At 39.8% G+C, this 25,309-nt stretch overlaps 2 protein-coding genes across 2 annotated transcripts; both read right to left on the bottom strand.

The window, feature by feature from the left end:
- Positions 1-283: 283 nt before the first annotated feature.
- On the bottom strand, positions 284-7,608 carry LOC124390878 (chloride channel CLIC-like protein 1). The gene is made up of 10 exons (XM_046856962.1): positions 7,099-7,608; positions 6,888-7,007; positions 5,462-5,572; positions 5,157-5,381; positions 3,708-3,848; positions 2,743-2,842; positions 1,989-2,086; positions 1,752-1,898; positions 620-1,168; positions 284-461 (listed from the first exon to the last, which is right to left on the bottom strand). The coding sequence occupies exons 1-10, from the start codon at positions 7,267-7,269 to the stop codon at positions 369-371; spliced, it is 1,755 nt and encodes a 584-aa protein (XP_046712918.1). The 5' UTR covers positions 7,270-7,608; the 3' UTR covers positions 284-368.
- A 2,221-nt stretch (positions 7,609-9,829) lies between these two features.
- On the bottom strand, positions 9,830-22,123 carry wdr47b (WD repeat domain 47b). Its single transcript, XM_046856778.1, has 14 exons — positions 21,907-22,123; positions 19,992-20,182; positions 19,788-19,871; positions 19,615-19,699; positions 18,150-18,928; positions 17,220-17,292; positions 15,899-16,068; positions 14,906-15,136; positions 14,630-14,797; positions 14,217-14,386; positions 12,549-12,719; positions 12,321-12,452; positions 11,983-12,201; positions 9,830-10,802 (listed from the first exon to the last, which is right to left on the bottom strand). Exons 2-14 carry the CDS (start codon positions 20,147-20,149, stop codon positions 10,660-10,662), a joined length of 2,583 nt encoding a protein of 860 aa, XP_046712734.1. The 5' UTR covers positions 20,150-20,182; positions 21,907-22,123; the 3' UTR covers positions 9,830-10,659.
- Between the last annotated feature and the right edge of the window lie 3,186 nt (positions 22,124-25,309).

Below are 25,309 nucleotides of genomic sequence, written 5' to 3'. Positions count from 1 at the left end.
TAATTACAATAGTCTCTGCTATAACTATAAAATGTTAGCATCATCAATAGTGGGTGATGTTTGTCGACATATTCCTGAATGTATACAAAAATTATTTTATGCAACACCTTAATATTATGTAGGTAATATTGTGGCCTTATAACCCCATAAACTGCACTGATTGGCATAATACTGTACTAATGGAGCTAGAGACATTACATTTATTTGGTGTTAAATATATATTTTGTAATTGTACAGTTCACTTGTTAGCTTTCATTAAACAGTGAAATAAATGGTCTCATAATTTCATACAAATATTTATTCATTTTAAAACATCAGTTAAACAATACTATATAAAATAACACATTTTTGATGTATATATTAAATGATTACTGCATATTTTTCTTAAATGAAGTGCCAATATTTTCAACACATTCTCTTTTTTTTGCTGCATTTCCTCCTTTGCTTGCTGAACCCTGTTCCTATAATAAACAAATAAACAAATTAGAATTGAACTAAATATATATATATATATATATATATATATATATATATATATATATATATATATATATATATAAATAAATAAATAAAATTAAACTATCAAAAAAATAAAACTATGAACTTCACCGATATTTACCTCATTCCGTTTATTATTTTCTGAGGTTTTATTATCTTTAGTGTTACAGGTTTGACTGAGCTCCTTAGATCCAGGTTGAGTGTTTTTCATTTCTGTGTTGGGTGCAGATGCCTTCATTACTGTTTCTTTATCAAGATTTGGAGGTTCTTCCTCCACATTCTCAGCCTGGTCCTCGACTACTGCTTCCTGTAGAGTGTCCATCTCATCCCCACTGTAAAAGTTGTCTGCGTTACGTAGGGTTTCCACCCACGCCCTCTGCTGCTCTTGTCTCCTGTAGGGTCTCCTCTGGCGAATTTCAGGCTGCTTATCGTTGAGATGAGCCTGGTTCCTCACAGGTTTGACCTGGTTGCCCTCTTGTCTGGGTTGTGCGGCATTGTTGTCATTGCCTCCTGCTAACGGTTCCATTGCTTCTTCTTGGTGTTCTTGAACCTGTTTAAGAGGAGCAGAAGGCTGCTGTACAATGCCGGGTGGAGGATCTTGACGACCTCCTCGAACAGGTCCAAGAACAGCATGGTGTACAGCTGCTTGGCCAGTGCTGTACGTAAAGACCTGGGCAAAGGATCAAAAAGATATTTGGACCGTTAGAAATGATACGAGACATAATCACAGAGAGTTGGCAATGGGGGTGTACGATGTGTATTGTCTACGATAATATCGTAATTGTTGTTTAAACGATTTGACATTACATTGTATATAACGCAAAACCCAAACAAAACACACCTACAGAGTGCACGTGTACGCTACGTGATTAAGTCTGGTAGAGTGCATTTAGAAACACAAAATTCAAGACATGCATCAGCATGATTACAAAGGTGATATTGATTTTATGTAAGTTAATATGAAAAGACTTATGTTTTGGACACCACATTGCCCGTTTTTGCTTGATTTCGCCTCCTCAAACAAATCCAGACCTGCAAATCACAAATCAAATTCCATACTTTTTTCAAACTTTTCCAAAATGCGTAGGAACCCTTTTTTATCGTTATCGATAATATCCCCCCAAAATATCTAGATTTCATTTTTGGTCAATATCGCACACCCCTAGTTGGGATTTGCTCAGTCCTGATCTCAGTACAACTGAAAATAGAAGGTTTTACAGCCATTTTCCACTAAAACATTCCAAATGACATACCACGATGGCGAGCGCGATTAGAAGAAGAACAGGTATCTGAAGCGTAACAGGCAGGTCTTTCAGTAAGGCCCTGAGAAATTCACTAATGCCTTGTCCCAAGTGCTTCAAAGGGTCTGTAAAGAAGGTGGTCAGGGTCATAATGACGGCCTGTAAAGACAAGAAAGACAGAAACATGTCAGGCAGGCTGAGGAAAAATTTTTAGTGAGTTAAAGAGCATAGCAGTGAAGAATTAGGAACCTTGTTTGGCGACACGAGTAGGATCGGATTCACAATCAGGGTCTCATAGTATTGTTTACAAGGGTCGTCCTGAAGAGTCCAAGTTGTCCGAAACCACTCTGAAACCATAGAAGTTAAATGTTCAGACACGGTTGCAAAAATCTTCATTCGACCATGTTCCCTGGTAGAGATCACTGTGGCAACAGGCTGAGAAGGTCTCTACTTCCAGCCACTAGGGGTGTAATGGTAAACAAAATTCTTGGTTTGGTACTTACCTCGGTTTTTAAGTCACGGTTCAGTTCGGTCCAATGGTATAGTTAGGGGGAAGAAATGCAAACCATAAAATTGCTTGTCGGTTTTTGTTAAAGTCGTTTTTTTTTTTATTATTTACTTTTATAATTCCTTTTTTGTATTACCCAAATGGGGGCTAACAAACGTAAACTATTATTTTTTTCCATTTAATAGTTTACGTTTGTTAGCCCCCATTTGGGCAATACAGAAACGTGTACAATTTCGAGCTGTGTATTGCTACACATTCGTGAGTCAGCAGAGTAAACAGCAATGGGCTGAGCACACAGCCCTGAGGCGCCCTAGTGCTCAGTGTGCTCTTGTTTTTAAACCAAACGAATATAATCTCTCCCACAGGTCCTGGGTTTGCCCCGTGGTGTCTCAATCCAAAGCCTGATGCAGCTAAATACAGAGTCTTTCAAGAAGCCAGCGTCTCCACTCAAATCCCTACATACATGTATATGAATGGAAATTTCCAGAACCTCACCTTTGATATTGTCCTTCCAGTCAATTTTCTTCATTCCAGTGCATTTATCATTGACGTTCTCCATCTTTACAACGTTGGCCTGGTGTTCAGCAAAGGCAATCTAGAGAAGGTTGAATGTTTCCATCACACTTTGGATTCAATATTCAACTATTACACTATAATTATTGTATTTACCGTAATTTTCGCACCCAAATATAAGCCGCACCCACTGAATTTTACAAAGATTTTTATTTTGAACATAAATACGCCGCACCTTCTATAAGCCGTAGTTTCATGCCTACACTGAAACTAATCAACTTTACACAGGCTTTAACAAAAGACAGTGTCTGTTACACGGCTTGTATCTAAACAGTAGCCTACCAAGAAAGTCATTGTTCACTGTCTTCCTCCTTCTGTTAACAACAATTTCTCTCTGGAGTTTTTTTTTGGCATCGTCGTGCGTTTAAAAATCACCATCGGTAAAGCTTTTCTCCAGATGCTCAGAACACAGGTGAAGTGCGTTTTTCAGCGTGACGAACGATTCGCATTTCCTGTTGACAGTCCGAGTGAGCAGCAGGTCAAACATGAGAGGAACCTCATCCATATTTATGATGTGGTGCGGCCCCATTCAGTGGGAGCGCATCCGATTTAATATAAAGAGTTTCATTGGTTCACCTGAACCCGTTCTGCAATTTCATTGGTCTAATGTTACGGGGCTCAGTTTTTTGGCGGCTTTTTGTTTTTGAAGTTTGTGAAACCGGGAAAAACCCAGGAAAAATCCATAAATTAGCCGCTTCATTGTTTAAGCAGCGAAGTTCAAAACGTGAAAAAAAAGTAGCGGCTTATAGTCCAGAAAATACGGCAGCCACTATGAAAATATTAAGAATATGACTTTATAACAGCAATACCATACCAAACAATTATAATGCATGTTATTTGGTGTAGCTTGCTATACACTGTATTCCCTATCGACCTTTCAACCTTACCTTGTAGAGATAGAACCAGTTCCACAACAGACTGACGAAGAAGCATATGGCAAACATTCTCTTAAACTGGACAAACCAGGACACCACCGACCACATCTCAGTGCAAATTATTGCCACGATGATCAAGACAACGCCAGAGACCTGTATTAAAAATTGAAATTGTGAGAATTATATTTCAAAGGTAAAAATAGACATTAAAATCCCATACATGCAGCAAACTCGAGGTCCAATCACGAGCCAAGATGTATGTGACCGTGATCTCCATTCAAAAAGACATTTTAAAGACATTTTTTTTTCATGTTATAATAAATACCAATAGCTAGGTTGGATCGTATTTCCCGATAACCGATCAACCGATTTTATCCAGTATGCTTTTTTTTCATGGATACTGAAAAAAACAAACAAAAAAAAAAACAATACTCTATGTAAAAATGTTTTTGGCAATAGCCGAAAGTTGCAGTAATCAACTATTAATCAACCGATTAATCGACAAAAACGACGAATCGGTCGACCTCTGCACAGTGATATAAATGTGTGAAAATGTTTTTATTTTATATATATATATATATATATATATATATATATATATATATATATATATATATATATATATATATATATATATAAATTCAAATATAAAATGGGGGGTTGCCAGATAATCAAGGAAATTAGCACCCAGTGCCAGATTAACACCAATAACTGGGAGGTATCTGAAAGTATTCTCTAATTTTGATCAGTGTGTTTTCTGCATAATAATGTTTTGTTTTTTTTTTTTTTTTTAATGCCTTAGTTATTTTGTGGAAAAGGTGTTCTGGTAGCATGGTATTGACAGGACAAAAACTCCTTCAACTGCTGAGCAATGAAAATGACATTATTTCAGAATTGTTCAATTGTTCATAAATTGTTCTCTAATTTTGATCGCCAGTGTGTATATTTTATATATATATAAAATTTTTATATGATGCAAAAACATCAATCAAAAATCATTAACTAATAATCAATAAATCAATAAATAAATGACACACATGAACAATGTCCTTTGATAAAATACAGATATCTTAAAGGTTAGTCACAGTGGCAGGCAGCCAATCAGAGCCTATTTCCAGGACAACTGAGTAAACCAATGATACACTCTATTAACAAAACTATTGGAACACTTGACTTTTACTGCCTTCTGTGGTTCTGTTACCACAAAGTTGAAGGCACACAATTGTGTAAGACATCTTTGGATGCGGTAGCATGAAATTTTCTTTCACCTCAAATAGGAATCCCAAATCTGTTTCAACAAGACGATGCCCATGGGTACAAAGTCCATAGTAACACCCTTGTAGCTAAATGACCACAAATCTCCATTAAATGTAGTAAAACACAAATTTGCCTTTAAAATTGTTTTAGTGTTTAGATATTTTCATTGTGCAGCCCCTAATTAGAATTTTTTTATTTTTTTACCTTGATAACTGTGTCGGGTTCGACCCCAAACGTGTCTTCGAAGCGCCACCTCCAGGCCTCGTGGTCGTGGTGTTTAAAGTTGATAAGAATGTTACTTAGCGCATCATCTAGAGCGCCGGTTCTCCAGCTGCTATCTTCATTCACAAGCTTCTGGATTTCCGCCAGCATTTGCTTGGAAAATTTTACCTCAGCATCGTAGTGCATCTCAGCAGTCACGGCATTGGGCTGCAAGGTCACACAAAGAAAATGAGAAGCACGGGAATGTAAGCAGGAAGGCACACGTGGCTCGACTCGTGATCACGTACCAAGGAAAGTTTAGAAATTTCTTTCAGAAGCTTTGCTAAGAAGCGCTTGAACACAGGGTTGCACGACGGCTGTTGCGAGGAAAACGTCACCCTCTGCCGGTGCTCGTTGAGCTGAAATAGGTTTGAGAACAGAAACGATGAGTAACGACACAATGAGGTATATGCAGTTATTTACAACAAATAGCAATCAAATTAACTGATGGAACAAAAGCCTGAAAAATTTTAATTGTCAACTGGCCATGGATAATGCTAACAATTTTTATCTATTTCTGCTTCCATTGTTTCCGGACACACATTTATCCAATCTGGTGAGGACATCAAAGAGAGCGTTTGTCAGATCTGTGCCTTTTATCAGCATTTAGAGACGTTCCTTTGAATGTTGCTCCACAATCAAAAACCTACCCTGATGGCATTTTTTTATATACCATACCTTACCATCTGATCTTTTTAGTTCATCTCGTGGCACTTCTTCTGCGTGGCCTTGATTAATCATCTCTTTCAGGAATTCTGTATACTCCCTTTATTAACTTCTAATCAATTTCCTTCGAGTCCAATTAGACGCTGCTCTGCCATTTGATAGTCATTAGGTATGTTAACTTTCTGAATGGCAACTCTAAGCTAAGCAGTCTTCAACAGATTCATTAAAGTCATGATTGTACTGTTGCACAAGCAACTCTTCCACCTTTGAATTTAATATACTGTTTACTGTGACATTATGACAGTCCAACATATTTGCAATGCCGGTGCTCTCTAAAGGACCATTGATAGACATTGGACTCCACCTTACAGCTGTGCTGTGGGATTTCTATCTCACTCAGAAAAATCCAGCTTGACAAAAGTCGTCCTTTTTTGGAATGCTCCTAGTGTATACAGGCATACTTTTTTTCAGAAATGTTTCATTTTTGTTTAATGTACTAACTTCCAGTCCTTTGACCATGTAATAGGCTTTTCTTGATTCATGTTTGTCCGTTTTCCGTAATCTTCAGCTTGTTCATGAGCTTTCCTGTACAAAAAATTGCGGCGCTTCCAGGGTCTGGAAAGGCGTATGTGCGTAGGATCTTATCACTATTCGGTGCATCACCGGCCCCAGAATCTCCACTAGCATCGGCTGATGCCTGCAAACTGCTCAAAGGTGTTTGTTATCCGCTTCATTTAATCTTTTGCTTTGTTGTGTAAGACAAAAAGAGCATGCATTATATTCCAAACTTAAGACAAATGATGTCAAGTCTGCTGGCTCCTACAGGAGCAATGAACTCTTCTTATCTTCTCACCCACCGCCAGAAAACCTCTCGAAGCAGTTCTCTGACCAAACAAGGTGCTGCAATAACATGGCAACAATGCCAAACATGGACCAAACTCATGTTGAAGCCGTGATCTGGAAAAGAAACATGTCGTTTTGTGTTCATACTGGTCCTATCATTCTCACCTGCCGTTGCAGCATGTTCACTCGGTCAGTGCATTCCTTCACATCTGGACACTGAGTCACCCGACATGCATCCTGACTGTATTCCCTTCTTTTAGTGGGTACATTACTGTAGATAGAGCCCTAGAGAAAAGCAGAGTTTTAATACTAGTTGAAATTCGTGAAAGGTGTGTTTGATTGGCTGATTCACATTGAGCCACTCAAGTTTCTTTACTTCTATTGGTTTTCTCATGCTTTTGGAAGTCGAGTCGTAGTTGAGCATGTCGTATGGATCGATCCATTCATCATCAACCTGATCATTCCCGCAAACAAGCGAACTACTTATAATCAAAAAAGCTGCAAAGCTCCAGAATATCTTTGTTTTCAAGGACATCCCGCCTGACATCTTTCCTGATCATACATTCACATTACATAGATTATACACACTGTTGTTTACAGAACCACGAAGCTGCTGCACAACAACCTCATGCAAACCGAAACTAAAATAAACACCCAGCTAGCACGCCTAGCATACAAAACAACTCAAACATGCTAGCTAATGGGGTCTTTAAAAATAAAAAAATAAAAAGACGACGAAACAGAACTATTTCCAATTAAATAGACGTTATATCGAGTCAAATCTATTATCCGTCTTTTCTTCCTCCTCTTTCTTCTCCTTCCTTCTTTTGGTTTTTAACGTTGGCGAGATTAATAGGTGCACTACCGCCACCTACTGTTTCGGGGTGCGGAACAGAGTTTTATGTCATGTTTATCAGACCTCACTCGTTAATAAAGTCAAAGACGGCTTTACTATTTATTTCACTTTCCCATTTTATGAATTCCATAAAATGTACTCCTTGATTTCCATTTTTTTATTTCTTCTATCATTTTTCTACTTTCTTGTTCGTACTTCCTTCTTCTCTTCTTCTTCTTCTTCTTCTTCTTTTTTCTTTCGGCTGCTCCCAATCAGGGTCGCCACAGCGGATCATCCTACTTGTGGAGCATAAGCACTGATGACATTTATCATCACCCTTTCAACTTCCAGCTTTATTTTCATCACTCAATCAGAAACTCTCTTTACCTCCACTACACTCTTACTGTCCTCTTCCCACCAAGAATCACACCATTTCTCCTTCCATCCAAACCATAATAAAAGTTTAAGGCTCCACCTCAGATGTTCCTGACTTTACTCTCTTTCCACTTGGTCTCCTGAACACACAACATATCTACCTTTCTCTTCTCTGTCATATCAGCTACCTCTCTTCCTTTACCAGTCATGGTATCAACATTCAAAGTACCAACCCTAACACTCTTCTCCACTTCTCCCTTCACTGCCTTCTCTGTAGACGTCTTCCTCTTCTCCCTTCTCCCCCTTTGGCCAACAGTAGCCCAATTTCCAGTGGTACCCTGTTGGCTAACGATACCTGTGGTGGTCGTTGGTAAACTGGGTCTTAACCGATCCGGTATAAATTTCTCTTTCGTGAGATATTTGATTTGGCACGTTTTACGCTGGATGCCCTTCCTAACGCAGTCCTTCCCATATATCCAGGCTTGGGACCGGCTAGTTTTTTATTTCCTTGATTTACCTATACACTGTTTATTTTGATTATTTGATTGGCAGGAGGTGCATTTCTAATGAAAGGAAGATTTTAGTGACTTGGTTCTTTGAATCTACTTTATCAAAGTAAACAAACAATGTTTTGTCATTTAGTTTATTTCGTTCCTTTGATCAGAAATGAATACAAATGAATAATTTTTTTGTTCCTTTAATGAATATTTTCATGTTTTAGGGTGGAGTTTATTTGCTTATATCTAAGTAAAATAAGTAGGAAGTTTTAATGTAATTTTTTTTTTATTTTGTATTCCATTTTATATTTATTTCAAAATTTTTTATACAAATGGTCAAACAGAATATATATATATATATATATATATATATATATATATATATATATATATATATATATATATATATATATATAATATAAATATTTATATAAATATATAAATAGAGGCGATAAGCGGAGGAGGGAAAATTCGTTTTTTACTATCACTACTGTACACTACATATCCCTAAACTTTAAATTTTTTACTTTTTCTTCCTTGCTTATCTTAATTTTCCTCACATAACAAAACAATAAATCGACCGAGTGACTACTTGTACCTCGCAAAACTCGTACATTAATGCACTCATAAATACACAACAGCATAAGATTTTGACCCCCTGCCTAATATTGTGTTGGGCCCGCTTTTGCTGCCAAAACAGTTCAGACCCGCCAAGCGTTACCAGCTTTAACTTCTTCAGCAATTTAAGTTACAGCCTTCACTCCCCACATGCATCATTAATCCTCGGCCGCCCATGACCCTCGTCAATGACTCGCTCAAAACTTACGCTTGCCCATTTTTCCTGCTTCTAACACATCAACTTTGAGGACAAAATGTTTACTTGCTGTCAAATATATCCCACGCACGAACAGGTGCCATGATAAAGAGATAATCAGCGCTATTTACCATATCAGTCATAATGGTAAGCCTGGTCGGTGAATATATAACTGTATAGCGTCAATAATAGTCACGTGACAATAGAACGAATGACTCTGACCAGAGGACTCATGAGATGAACTACTTAAATTTGTTTCCTGTGTAATGCACTGCATAAAGTATATTGGAGTCACTTGACAAAAAAATGACTAGCCGCTGGGCAACTAACCAGAAGGTCAGGGGTTCAAGCCCTGGTATTGCCAAGCTGCCACTCTTAGGCCCTCTGTGCTCCAGGGGCACTGCATCATGGCTGACTCTGCACTCTGACCCCAGGCTCTGAACAAGCTGGGATATACTCAAAGTACTGTACTAATAAAACAAGGAATCGTGTCACGATACCTTTTAAGTACTAGTATATCGTGCAAGACCAGTACAAAGTGCTTCCTAGGGGTTAAGTGGTTCAAACAGAGTGAACAAATACTGGACAAAACCAAGATTTTATGTTTATTTTTTTTTCATCTTTTTCATTTTCTTTTATATTTAGTTCGAACACACATGCCCAAATTTTGCATTAAAGATTCTCTACAGGGATCCCATCTTACATCAAATAATTCTCTAGAGTTTAGACAGAATGGTGTGAAAAACAAAAAACATCACACCACCCATCAAACTGAGTTTCCACTCCACTCCTGTCACCCACAAAAGAGATCATCCACTGCTCACTCAGAGATTTTTGTTTTTCACACCATTCTGTAATGACTGTTGTATATGAACATCCCAGAAGATCTGCAGGTCCTTAGGGTATCAAACCAGACCATCAGGTATCAACATCCATGCCTTTTATTTTGCTAAGTGAGATGAACATTACCTAAAGATCTTGACCTCTATCTGTATTATTTCATGCATTGCATTACTGCAACATGATTGGCTGACTGGATAATCGAATGAATATAGGCGTTCCCAATAAAGTGGACAATGAATGTATGGAAAAAGTTAGTCAAACTGTCATACGAGGAAATATTACGACATTGGCAAGCCTAAGATTAAGAAACTCAAGGCACAAAATAATTCAAACATTCTGATTTAAACTTTTTGTCTTTTTGCATAATAGATAAACCTGCACAAATGACAGCAGTTCTGAATAAACCTTGGTCGACATGCTAATATCAGCTAACATGCAAAACATTTATTTTACAGTATATGAAAAGTAATTCGCTTTTAATAATAAAAAGTCCTTTCCGATCCAAGTTTATAAAGGGCTCCATCGAATTGAATGAGATTTGTGCTTTTTTCTGTTGCTCGTTTCAGGGATGGGTTATGGGTGGTGTGCCCAGAGCGTGATGGTCCTGTCTGCAGAAGACGACAGGAAGGAAATGTCTCTCGTGTGCCACCGACATTGGATCACTTTGTCCTTGTGTTCACCGGCCACCATTACTGGCAGAGGCTTGGTTAAGTCTCCTGGGAACAAAAAACACATTTTTAGTGCTGCTTTCCACATTTTGAAGGCTTGAAATGCAGATCCAGAACAAATCCTGTGGAGAAATATATCTTAATAATGATAATCTGCAATTTATTAGGACTTTTATTTATTTATTTAATTTATGCAAGGGCCTTACTTGCCGTTTCCACAGAAATTTTGTTACGGGGTCTGGTTGCTAGCCCAACGCCCACCCTCCTCTGCTTGAGACCGTCCATGGTGGAGTACTTGATCCCCATTCCCTCAAGTTCCCAACATAACCCGCAACCCCCAGATCGAAAGTCCAATGCCTTAACCACTAACCTCCCCTTAGTAAGACATACGGGGTGGCATTAAAAAGTTTCGAGACTGGCTCTGTTTACAAGAAAGTACTTTATTTATCCACGTTTACACACTATCACCAGCAACAAAGTCCCCTTGCACAGCAATACAACGCTCTCAAAAGTCTTCTTTTCGAAGCGTGTCAAGTATCTTCTGCGATTCGCGCTGGATCTCCGCAACAATGTCAAAATGGCGACCTTTGAGCCGGATCTTCATTTTTGTAAAAAAAGCAAAGTCTCCAGGAAAAATCTGCCTAGTAGGGTTGGTGTGGAAGTGAGATCATGTTGTTTCCAGTGAGAAACTCACGTGTAAGGTGACAGGATAGCACCAGTTGCACAGCTCCTGATGTACACCAAACGATGTCTTTTGGCAAAATGATTTAGGATTTAGGAAGACTGGTGCTCCCTGTGATTGTGTGTGCAGCCTTGTGCTGCCATCTGTTGGCATGTTCCAAGCTTGTTGATACAAACAACAAGCTTGTAACATGCTAACTTTTTGTTTTGTTTGGGTCATTTTAGACTTTCCTCACACCGTATTGAAGCTGGTCTATCTCAGAACATTCTAGTAGATTCAATCAGCCAATCATCTAGCCTTTATTTCAACATCCAAATAAGTGTAAATGAGCAGGCATTCCTATGAAATTGAAGTAAGCGTATATGACCCCGACTGACTTCAAGATTTACTTGACCCGATTTGAAATTGTGCACCATGTAGAAAGATGTGCCGCATTCATTTTGGGGCGCCAAAAGTATTTGGACAAACTAACATAATCCACTTTAACTGCAATGCATTCAAAAAAAAAAAAACAACCAAGTGTGAATGCCAGGTTGTCTTGCCTACCTTGTAGATCGGTAATCATGACTTTGCTGTCGTAAGAGCCGGTGAGCAGGTAGTGAGCTCCGGGAGAGAACCGGACCGAGCGAATGTCGCCGGCGTGGGGGGTGTACGCCTGAACCATTCGTCCCCCTCTGATGTCGTACAGCAGGCATCGGTTGTCCTCCAAACCTGCAGCCAGGAGCCGCCCGGTCGGGTCCACAGCCACCGAAGCCACTGCACTTCCTTATTTAAAAAACAGAACCCTCATCACTTACCACCTCTGATACATTTTATACTTTTGAACATGAATGCATTCAGGGTTTGGTATTAAACTAAAAACAGGGATATTAAATTCAACCTACCAGGTCCATTCAAAGCGCTTCTGACCACTTTCACACAACTGGGCACGCGCAAGTCCCAGAAACGCACCGTCTGATCCTGAGAGCCAGACGCTACCATCCAACCACACCATGTATAAAGGGAGAGGATGTGCCCTAATCATACACACATCATTTCAATTCATCAATGAGAACATAATGAAATTATTGCTCATTAAATATATAGATACTGTACTGTACATGCGTGTGTACCTGTATGTCCACTGAGTGCATGTAGACCTAATCCTCTTAGGCAGTCGGTGGTATAGATGTTGCAGTCTCCTGCTCCAGCACTAATAAGGACAGTTCCACCACTGTCTGGACCCTCCATGAATGCCACATCACGTATGGTCCCATCGTGCATGCTGAGCTCCAGGTCTGGCCCTGTGGGCATCCAAGCACACACAGCATTGAACAAGATCTGCAAGTACACACGTACATATATATGTACACAGACACTAATATTGTAGGTCTCATTCTGCACTGGAAATAATGCAGAAATGTGGGTTTTCTGAGGTATACTTTTTTGTCAAATGAAAAGCAGTACTAGTCTCCCCATAATACAGGGTGTCCCAGATATAGGACACCGTGTATGGCAGAAGGACGCTGGATGTGTCTTCGTCAGTGAATGTTTGTGGAGATCCACTTCTTAGTTGGTCTGCAAATACTTTTTGAATATGTTATAGTTATAAGTTTCGTAACCTTCACGATTCAGACAGTGAAATAATGTTATGTTCATTTCATTCCTGATTCTCTACTGCTGCATGAAAGTCTCATCAACTGGAAACCAGTCAGTAGCTTAAAGCATTGGACTTTGGATCGGAAGGTTATGAGGTCAAATCCCAGCAACACTATTCTGCCATTGTTTTAATTATCCATCAACTGATCAATTCTCTCTGGATAAAGACGTCTGCCAAATGCCATAAATGTAAATATAAATGTAAAGATACAGGACATGACTTTCCACTCAAAAACAATCAGGGGTTTGGATTGACTATGAAAATTTCTGCTTAAGGTTGCAAAATTCAAGGAATTTTCTCAAGACTGGAAACTTTCCATGCACTACAATCCTTCATAACACAACAGAGATCTTTTTTTTTTAATCTTGCACATGAAATAATGTCAAGAATGTCTTAGTGAGTATTCAGGTAAAATACAAATATTACATACATTTGTGTTTAAAACTTAGACACTCAATAATATAATAAAGTAATAATATAATATAATATGAATGTCATTTTTTTTTAAATCTGTATTAGTTTGCATGCATGTCAGCTTATGCCCAAATAAAATGTTTATATTTATGTTTGTATATGAAACAGTTTTTTTTTAATTTCCCCACATTTTTTATTAATACATTTTTTTAAATAATTTCAAAAGTTTCCAATTTGGATTAAAAATTCCTCACATGAAGATCTCATGGCAAGTTTCCGGAAATTCACTGAAAACATACCGGAAATTCTCTGGCCCTTTTGCAACCCTATTTCTGCTACAATGGCTTGTGCCTACAATTGAACAGTTTTGCACTCTAGTGTCCATCAGTGAACAGTTCATATCCTCGCCGATGATAAAACTATATAATTAATGCATATCTAGACGTCATTAAGATGAGGACAAGGCCTTTTTTTTTTTTTAAGAATCTGGCTCTTCTCAAGGTTTCTTTATATTCCTCATATTACCTCATTAAGTTTTTCCCCTTTAAAGCTGCTTTGGGACCATGTTCGGATCAAAAGTGCTTTACAAATACAATTCAAGTAAACTGAATTAATGAGCTAATAAATTGACCCCCACACCCCATGTATGGACACCATTGATACATCCTGTATAAGTAAAAAAAAACCACCACCACCACCACTTTTGAATTTGTGCCATTTTTATCACCTGTAGCATTGCAGGTTTCGGCGTTGAAAGGCAGGACTTTGACATATTTGTCATTGGAGCCGGTAGCAAGAAGCTGGCCACATGGACTCCAAGCAACACAGTAGATGGAGCCTTTGTGGTGTTTGTTGCGCTTGAAGCAGACTTCAGGCTGCTGCGGCGGGTTTTCCGCACTGTGGGACAATAAACCTTTTTAATATTAGTATATTGTATTAATATAAAACCCGTTTCCCGTTCCCGCATGCACATAACTGTATATAAGATCTGTATGTTCTGCATCTTTCAGTTGTTCCTCCTACTGTACTACTTTGCTGAACGATAGCTTTGGTACGTTCCAGTATTTTTGGTCAACATTTTCAACCCAAATGCCACAAATTGACATACTCTGTGCCTGAAATGCAAATCTTATTCGATACCTGGCTCTGAGGTCCTGCGGGTACATGCACACGCGCAAGGTTTTGGAATTAGAGCCGATGGCGTAGAGAGATCCGGAAGGGTGAAATGCGACGGCCCGCACGGCTTGTGTGTCTTCAAGTATGTGCACTGCTACGAATGGGGACTTGGGTTTATCATCCTGAAACACACTTTATTGTCACACCGTTTAGACAATTAGGAGTTTGAATGATCTGTTGCTATAAACATCATTATTATAATACAATATTATGGTCCTTCCTGATTAAATGCCCCCTCACCTCCGGCTGACCAGCACCGGGGACTCGTCTAGTGAAGGCATGCCCCGGATACCTCCTCTCTGAGGAGTGCTGCTCGTCACATCGGTTTTGTTTTTGCCTCTACTGTCGTTTTCGGGAGTTCGCGTATGCTGCGCTTCAAGCTGTGAACTGTTACACTGTTGAACCAAGGCTTGCACGTTCTCTCCCAGGTCTTCCATCCCTACATTGAGCTCCTCCAGCTTTTGAATGGACCTGTAGAAATGCAAATAGATGAATAGATATATAGCACTATAGAAATAAACTTGTAATAATACATTTTACTATATACTGAGGACCAACAATGAACAACTTTCATAAAGGATTTGAATTATACAGAATTATTAATGAATTATTATTTTTTTATAATTTTTTTTGTTTGTATTATGTACATATTTTTTCTTTTTAAAAAAGGGGAAGCAAAAATGTTATTGTATTGCTGTCTGTTACTGCACTAAAAATAAAAGAATTGAGAAAAAAAGATGGAAAAAGAAGGATTCCAATTGGTCCAATCCGAGCCAGATCTAGTGGTCAACCCCGTTTCAACCCAGTCTACCCAGGGATTCGAACCAGTTTCTCCAGCATGAAGTACCACTTCAGGGACGTCTAATCTTGCACTAGCTACTTGATAAAATTGGAGCACATGTTCACCTTATAAAAAGGTGTCCAGATTTCGGAATTCGGAGGAATTCGAGAAATACAAACCGTGTTCTTCATTGAACTTGTGCCTGTAGAAAGAACTAGAAACCACCACATCTTTTCATCCACAGAGACCAAATTCGCTCGATTCCATTTAGACCTATTTTACATTCAATGTTTAACCAACTAATGGGATACCCTACGAACACAACATCTGCTAGATCACTTAGACAGCATATGGTAGCTCTTTGTTCACCGCTCAGCATCCGTTTTACTGATACGAGCGTGTTAACACTGTGTGTGTGTGTGTGTGTGCGCGTGCTAGTGTTTGGCTCCAACCTGCTGAGGAAGGTCTGTGTGAGGTTGTGCTGGTTGGAACTCGAGGCCTGACCGTCTTGCTGGACTCCCCCCTCCAGCAACATCTGCTGGTAGAACTGTATATTTTGCTGCTTCAGCTCCAAGTGATGCTGCACGCGCAGCCGCTGACGCTGGAACTCCTGCAGCTGCTCCTATAAGTGCAAGGACACATACGTAAAGTTTGGACGAGTCGATGATCATTGTAAAACAGAATAAAGCACAGAAGCATGCCTATACACTGTACGGACCAAAGTCTGGGGAGTATTTCAACATCCCATTCCACATTTAATCCCCATTTGCTGTTATAATAGCGATGCAGACTTATTTAGCCAGTTAGTAAAGTCATGTACTAATGTAGGTGGATGTGAGGAAGCCTGGGTGTTCAAAGGTGTTCAATAGGGTTGAGCTCAGTGCTCTGTAGCCATTCACTTAAGATCATCCTCATTTTCCAACCCATATGAACCATACCTTATGCACAGGGGCACTTAAATGGGTCTCCTGATTAATAAGAAAGAAAAAATTTTACACTACCACATCCGAAGACATTTTATACAACTGTAGGCCTACAATTTTGTAGTAAAAGCAGGGTTCCTACACATTTTTTTTTCAAAATTCAAGCCTTTTTTCAAACTCAACTCTGCAGACGTCCCTAAAAGCATCAGAATTAGTTTAAGTGGAAAATCAAAGAGGATTTCGAAAACGATGACGCATTTTTTTAGTCGTTGCCACAACGTTTCAAGGAGCCGTAAAGTAAATAAACCCCAGGTGGAAATTATGTGGTTCGAATCGTGTTACGTTACCGCTCATGCGCAGTACAGGGACGTGAGCGTTTTCGGACGTTTCGGGCTGGATGACCACTGGGACTTTTGGGAAGCGATCCATCATGGAAGTGTGGACGCGGAGCGTTTTGTAGACGCCTTTTTTCAAATGTATCCAGATTGGCGTAGATGTAGCCTTTGTTTTATACAAATTCCAAATCTTAATTTTCTGTTGTAGAAAAACTAATATGGCAATAGAACACCCCCCACCCCCCGAACCATACTAATCAGGAACTGAAAATAACTCAAGTCAAATTCCCTACTTTTTCCTACTTTTCTAAAATGCTTAGGAACCCTGTAAAAGTTTGTAAAAGAATCACATATGACTGGAAAAGTTACATGTCCCAAGTCCATAACGTGCATGTTTGATCTTAATCAGGAATACAGTTCTATATAAATTAAATTAAATGCCAAATTTCCTATTGAAAAACCTCTATAGCTATGTTCAGCTATTTGACCTGATTAAAATAGTTTGGAAATAGCACCTCAGGAGGTTGAGCAGGACAGGGTGTCTCTGTGGAAGTGCTCGTTTTCTGTTCTTGCGTGCGAGACCGAGAGCTGGTGAAGTAAAAACACAAAATCATTCATCGTTTTTTTTCAGTAATGAAAGACGCGAAGACGTAGAGGAAACGCAAACTGACAACGTAGCTGACTTTAAGGAGAATAAGACTAGGAATGAGTAAAGTGCTTACGCTACTAGACCAAGGCTGTACTTCTCATGACTATTGCTTAGCCAAATCTTCAGTATCATTTAAACACACTATATGTACAAAAGTTGGTTCTTTCTCATCCCACTTTTAGTCCCCATTTCCCATTATAATAGCCCCCATTCTTCTGGGAATACGTTCCAAAAGATTTTGGTTTCGAATAGTCAGGTGGTACTTTATAATAATGGTAATAGTGCATTATAGTGGTTATATACACCGCCCCCAATTACCCTGATTGAGGGCCCCAAAAGTGGCAGTCTGGCGATACCAGGGTTTGAAACCCCAACCTTCCAATCAGTAACTCAGAGCTTTAACCACTGAGGGTTAAAGTCAGGTACTGATGTAGGTGAGGAGGCCTGGGGTGCACTGGGCATTCCAATTTATCCCAAAGGGGTTTAATAGAGTTGAGGTCCACATCTTCCAACTCATGGAAACCATATCTTCATGGATATCTTCATATCTCCAAGGTCATGCTGGAACTGTGAGGATCTGTCAAAGGGAAATTTCATACTACCGCATCCAAAGACGTCCTATACAATTAAGGGCCTCCAATTTTGTGGTAAAAGTTTGGAAAAGAACCATACATGGCGGGGAAATTCTGTACTTTTGTCCATTTAGCGTATGTCCCTATTAGTGGAGAGTACAAAAATATATAATAATATTTAATAATAAAACAATAAATTGTTTTTAATTAATAAGACTTCATACCTGTCTGGTGTCTCCATAAAGATGGTTTTGTCCACTTTGTTGTGGCTGCCGTTGGAGCCGAAATGAGCAAAAGAGTGAGACATCTGTGCGCCATCTTTTCCATCACCCTCTGTGATTTTTCTCTCCCTCCCTGCTAGGCCATATGACAAACCGTCTAGCGCCGGGTTGAGGGAACGCGACACATACGATTCGGCTGACTGAGGGCGTCTTAATGGTGAAGCCGGGGAAGGCGAAAACTTAGCAAGAAGTGGTGCAAGAAGATCAGAGTCGACTGCACGGGTTGGCTTTACCAGCTGATCGACGTGAACATTGAGCGTCTTCTGCTCAAAGGCGCATGTGAAAATGGCCGGCGCAAGGTTGCGCAGCCAAGAGATCAGGCTCAGGTCAGGTTCGTCACAGCCATTGCCGCAGAGCATGTCGACGCCTAGAAGAACCTCTGCCTCACCGATGTTCTCTCCAGTCGCCTTGCTCTGGCAGAACTCAATGCAACATTCATACAGCACACCTTTAACCAGCAGCTGGAAGAGCCTGTCTGAGCCGGCCCGGAAACCGGCTTCGCTGAGTTTGCGGTCTGCCGGAATGAACTCGCCGACCAAAGAGCACGTCTCCTCAAAGCAGCGCACGCGCGCCGTGCTCGGGTTCCAGTCCTTGAACTCGGCATGGTGCGTAAGCTGAGGCAGAGTTAAAAGCAGGCACAGTTTGCTGTAGGCCTCTTTGGATGGGCTTAACTCCTCCAGAGCGTTCAGACACTTCACTGCCTCTTGCATGGTCAGCTGAAGCTAAGGACAAGAAAGAAAAGTCTACTTATTTATGGACGGATTAATCAGAAACCCTGACAGTGAACCACTTTGATGTTTGTAGTTAAATAACTTTTTTTTTTTTTTTAGGTCAAAAACGATAGATAGATAGATAGATAGATAGATAGATAGATAGATAGATAGATAGATAGATAGATAGATAGATAGATAGATAGATAGATAGATAGGTAGGTAGGTAGGTAGGTAGGTAGGTAGGTAGGTAGTGGTTGGTTGAGGTGTTTCGAGCAGCACGCTCACTTCGAGAACGGAGGAACCTCACTGGAAGAGGACGAGCAACCAGGAAGACCTTCAACGAGTTAAAAAATGTCTAAACCATCACAACTAATGCACGATGAGTGTCAGAGAACAATCCACACATTCGCACTTCCTCACCCACCCTACTCGCCAGATTTAGCTCCTGTCGACTTCGCCCTCTTCCCGAAGCTGAAAAAACGTTTTGACACCGTTGCGGAGATCCAGCGCGAATCGTAGAAGGGGCTTTGGAAAGAATACTTCCAGGACACGTTGTCAGGGACGCTGGGAGCAACATATTGCTGTGTAACGGGACTATTTTAAATGTGATGGCGTGTAGATAAATATCGTACTTTCTTTTAAACAGAGCTAGCCTTGAAACGTAATGATACCACCTCGTACACTCTGACACACACATTTTGTGGATCTTCAGATGCAGTCATGGCATTGTTCACACAAAGTGCTTCCAGGAACTTCTGTTGCAGAATGATGAACCAAAGCCTTTGCACACACAAAAAAAAAAAAACAATATCAAAGACAATAGACAAGCCACTATCTGTCCATGCTAATTTTTTTCCACTGAATTTACCTCTTTTTGTCGAATTTCTCTATACTCTCCAGTGGCTGAATGAACTGAAGAACCTCCTCCCATTGTCCGTCTAATATCAGTTGCCTATTAAACAAACAAATGTGTTATAAAGGTTACAAGGAAGAAATAAAGGAATAAACAGGGGGAGGATCTGCTTCTGAGCCCCGTTCCGATTAATCAAATCACCTGCATGCTGAAACCCACCTGAGAAACAGCATATCGTCCGAGTAGAGCCCGTTAATCACGCCGCTCTCCTTCTCCAGCGCCAGCATGCTGATGTGAAGCTTGCGGCAGTTCAGGAAATCCAGGACGAGCTTGATGATCTCCGCTTCTTTGATGTTAATTGTCTCCTCTGCCGTCATGGTGTCCCGTCGAAAGGAGGCGTGGGAAAGCGTCTGAAAGCGAGCAAACAGTAAATAAAGTCGCATAAGGTTCTTTTTTCAGAGAATTATATTTTTTTTGCGTCAAGCTGCGTGCCACATCATCATGCAGTTCTGCTCCAGATCCTATATCATTCTGGACAATCATCAATATTATGTAGCACTGCCTCAATCCTCCTGGGCATGGAATTCAACAGAGCTGCACAGGTTGTTGCTGGGATCCTCTTCTACTCCTCCATTATGACATCATTGAGCTGCTGGATGTTAGACACGTTGCGCTTCTCCATCTTCCGCTTGAGGACATACTTGGCCACTCCATTATCTTCACCTTCAGTTTTCTCAGCAAGGCAGCTGTCATCTTGGTGGTGTGTTTGGGGTCATTAAAACGTAAAAAAAACTGCCACTCGGCCCAGTTTCTGAAGAAAGGAATCATGTTTTGCATCAGAATGTCTCACTACATGTTGGAATCCATGAACCAGCTTCAGAAAAGAGGCTCCTTCTGTTGGCTACGGTCTAAGCACTGACATGCAGACCTTCCACTTCTGCAACCTTTAAAGCAATGCTGCAGCACTCAAGCGTCTGTTTTTCTGGAGCAGCTTCTGCACCGGACACACAGCACGAAGACTCTCCTACTTTGAGGGACCTTCGTGAGGCCTGTCCAGAGTGAAACCTGTCTTGAAAAATCTCTGTATGACCCATCAGCCCATAAGAGCTGCAGATTTCGAGATGCTCTACCCAGTCGTCTAGTCGTCACAATTTGGCTCTTGTCAACTCGCTCAAATCTTACACTTGCCCATTTTTCCTGCTTTTAACACATTAACTAAGAGGACAAAATATTCACTTGCTACCTAATAAATCCCTCCCACTAACAGGTACCATGATAAAGAGATTATCAGTGTTATTCATTTCACCAGTCATAATGTTATGCCTGGTCAGTGTATAGTGAATAGGGATAAAACTGTTTAACGCCAAAAGTATATGGACACTCCAAGACTTGGAATTGTATATAACGTCCCTCTATACTGACTATCATTATAGTGTACGGTTACTGGAACTACTAGGCCCAGACATGCTCCTTTGGGATAACCAGGAACATGGACCAAACCACAAACCTCCTCACCTGCTTAACATCAGTACCTGACCTCACTGAGAACACAAATCTCCCACAAACACGCTCCAAAATCTTGTAGAAAGCCTTTAACTTGTCTAGAACTTGTCTAATCTTAGTAATGTTAGCAAGAATAAGTCCTAGAGGTCCATTCCAGGATCTACTAGAAAGACTTCACAGAAGACTAGGAGGTTATTATAACAGCAACAGATGACAGAGAATCTGGATTATGATCTTCAGCAAGGTCATCATGATGACGAAGAGGTGTCCACAAACATAATTTGAACATGAAGGGGCATGGGGACATAATGGGGTGGGTGTCCACAAACCTTTGGTCAGACAGGCATTTAAAATATGCATAACCAATGCTTTCTAGAGAATACTCAGGCTTAGCTAAAGCAACTTCATGGCCACTGCAGAACCATTTCAAGAAACAGAATGATGGCACCTGCATCCAAAAACGCTTCAGCATCAGATCAGCCTCGCGCACACACACACACACACACACACACACACACACACACACACGAGGCAGGTGGGGTGATTAGGCGTCGGCTTTAATGCATGGGCCGGTACAGATCCGTGCCCTTGCTAGCGATCATCAGTCACTGCAGTGAGATCAGATCCTTACCGCAAAAGGTCTAAGAGATGCCCGGGGGGGGTGCACACGAGCACCGGATCTGCTCGCTTGGTGTTCTCGGGTTACACGCGTGTTTTGTTTTGCCTCCCTCTAGAAGCTCAGCTGTCGTTGTATGGAAAGCCAACTGTATCAAAACGTCTGGGGAAAACGCAGGTCGGGTTCACGCTGATCTCCCCGCCCACCCGGCGTCTCCACAAGGGGAGAGGCCACCATCCACCAATCACATGGTCTTTAGTCAAAAAGCATACTGAAAACAATAGAAGCCCGTTTCTTTTATTTTGTTGAATTTCAGACTTTTTTTCTCGCAATTCACACTGTATTTTTCTCAAACCTGACTTTATTTCTCCAAATTTCAACATTATTTCTCACAATTCCTATTTTATTTTCCTGCAATTCTGCCTGAATGAGCACTATTTTAGAGGTGATTTCACAAATTGAGATATTCTTGTTACTGGAAGAATCACTGATCCTCCGATCCCTGGAGAGAACTCACAAGTAAAAAAAAAAAATTGCCACAAAAAGTCAGAATTGTGAGATATGAAGTCAGAATTGCAAGAAATGAAGTTGGAATCGTGAGAAAAAAATCTGAATAGTAAAAAAACAAAAGTCAGAATCGCAGGAAATAAAATCCGAATCATGATAAATAAATTGGGACTCAGGAAAAATAAAAAATAAAGTCAGAACTGTGAGAAACAAAATAACTTGAAATCATGATGAAGTGAGGATTGTGAAAAAAATTTAACCGGAGTTGTGAGAAAAAAGTTTGAATTGCGAGGAAAAAAGTTGGAATCATGAGAAATAAAGTAAGAAATGCGAGAAATTGAGCAAACATTTTTTCTTCAATGTAGCAAAAAAAGGCTTCCAAAAAAAAACTAGCATGTGCTTGTGGTGCACCTTCATAATACCACAATAGGTGCTGTACAAACAAAAATACCCAGAATGCCTTGCTTGGTTGAGTTTGACTGGACAGAGGAAATTCTGAAGTTTTCCATTAGACTATCACCTAACCTCAAAACCATTACCAAATGCTTTCCATTACATAATGCTGTTCAGTGAAATGATTCCATTTAAGCTGAAGAAACCTGTATTGAAATCTGTAGGTACTGGGACATAATGGTGTCCAAATGGTCCCTACTAATGTCCAGTAGATACCATCATATAATCTACAAAGCACCAAAAGCCAATAGAGACCCACCATTATCTTTCACCAAATCTTTCATATAAGCATTCAGAAAATTGTGTAATTTCATAAGGGAGGAAAAGTGATTGTTAGGAAGTTTTTCCTATCCGGCTCAAAAGACCAGATGTTAGGAAGTTTTCCTCTCTAGCTCGAAGGACCATATAAGGATTTTCACTATCTGGTGTGCGCTGATCAGGGATTGTACTCGCCCCAGCGCATCTGTAAAACATGGTACAGGATTCAGAACAATCAACTTTACTTGGTATAGGATAGATCGTACATGAGGTGATTCTTGCTATCTTCTGTTAGTTGTTGTTCAGTAGGTTGCGTGATGCAGAATGTATGCTGAAAGGCCACTGCTGAATGGTCAGTGGTGAAGCGTGGAAATACAACTGAGTAGGGATCCTTTCTTACAGTGATCACACCTTGAATGCATGTCTACATTTAGAGACTAATATAGGGCATTCAGGTTCTTTCACAAAAAACAACAAACATTCATACACCCATACATCATTTGAGGTCATGCACAACTTTATTTAATGCGTTATGACTCGAAATGTGTGCGCCTACTTCACTGACAGCAGTGTCTTAAAAAAAAAAAAAAAAAAGCAGATGAACTCCAAACACAATGTACAAGATGTCAAATGCGATTATTTTACAAAACACGTAGCCAGTTCCTTTTTTCTGTATGGCTTGGAACAGCCAAATTATTTGAATACAACTCTGTCGAAAAAAGTCCTTGTTCAACCCACAAAACCTCCCAAATACAGTACATCAACCCTGTAGGTCGTTTTTTTCCCCGCACACCCCAACCCAATTTACGTTCTGTAATTGACTATTATTAATAATGTAAAAAGGAAAGTAATTGGTCATGGCACAAGGAAGCAAAGAAAAAAAAAAACAATCAGTTTGTTCATATCAAATTTAGCAACCCGTAAAATATTCCATCCATCCAAATATACGAATCGTCAACGTTTGTTGTTGACGTTCCCGATCCGAAATAAATTATTCGTAAAAGCACCAGTCCTTTGTTCATTTTGGCACATTCCATTTTCGAAAGACACAGTATAGACGATACCGAGTCCCCTTTAGAGGACATAATCATGGTTCCCGATAAATCATCTATCGCAAATGAGAAAAAGCTAAAAAGAAACTACTAATACCGCGTGACCATATATTACATCTTAATCCCTACAAAAGAATGACCACCGAACACGTTACTGTTTATGGCGTTATCCGGAGAGCTTCATTCGAACAACCTACGATTGCATGATTATGAAGTCGGGTACATCCGAAGCCTTACAAACCTATCACACAAATACACACACACAAACACTAAAAATTCACAATCCTGCTGTGAACCAAAAAAAAAAAAATACAAATTTATCACCATCGATCGTCGATTTGTTTAATGCACGCATATGGTACAGCGTTGGTCAGCTCTCTCTCTCATATATATATATATATATATATATATATATATATATATATATATATATATATATATATATATATCTTTAAAAAAATTATCAGAATCATAAAACAAGCACTTGAATTGTAATTTCAGTGAATGTGAACAGTGTGGAAATAGTGTATTGTCCTATATGGTTTTACAGATACATGTTCCTGCAGCAATCTAGGAATGACTGGTGGACAGATAAGTCAAATTGTCTCAAACAGAACATCTTGTGACCAGAAACGATGTTAGACTGCCTCAGCAAAACATGGAAGTGGAAGTGTAATGGTTTGGGGTTGTTTTAAAGCATGGTAGCTTCCATTTAAAAGGAAAACCAAACCACATGGCCATCGTTCTATTCGTCTGGACTGCGGCGCATTGGAACCGAAGCGTATGTCCAAGCCCTTATTTAGAGAGCAAACAGTAGCTTGGAGTGTTATTAATCATAGAATGGCCTGCCCAGGCACTGCACTTAAATCCTATAAAACTGCTCTTGGATGAACTGAAGGTCAACTATTGAAGAACTTTGGAGAAACGAACTGTCCGGATGCGGAGATCGTGTAAAGCTAGCATTCATGCTAAGAGAGGATTTTTTTTCAATAAAAAAGTCTACATTTTATATAAATGTTTGGTCAAAGTAAATCTCCATACCGTTATTTAACAGTAACCTTTCGTTTCGTTTTGTTGAAAAAAATAAAATAAGATACATGTGTGTGTGTGTTTCTCCAAATCCATAAAAGGCTTAGTTTTTCCAAATC

The sequence above is a fragment of the Silurus meridionalis genome, chromosome 9, assembly GCF_014805685.1.
Source record: "Silurus meridionalis isolate SWU-2019-XX chromosome 9, ASM1480568v1, whole genome shotgun sequence".
Lineage (NCBI taxonomy): Eukaryota > Metazoa > Chordata > Actinopteri > Siluriformes > Siluridae > Silurus > Silurus meridionalis.
This window is presented reverse-complemented; position numbering and strand designations above follow the sequence as displayed.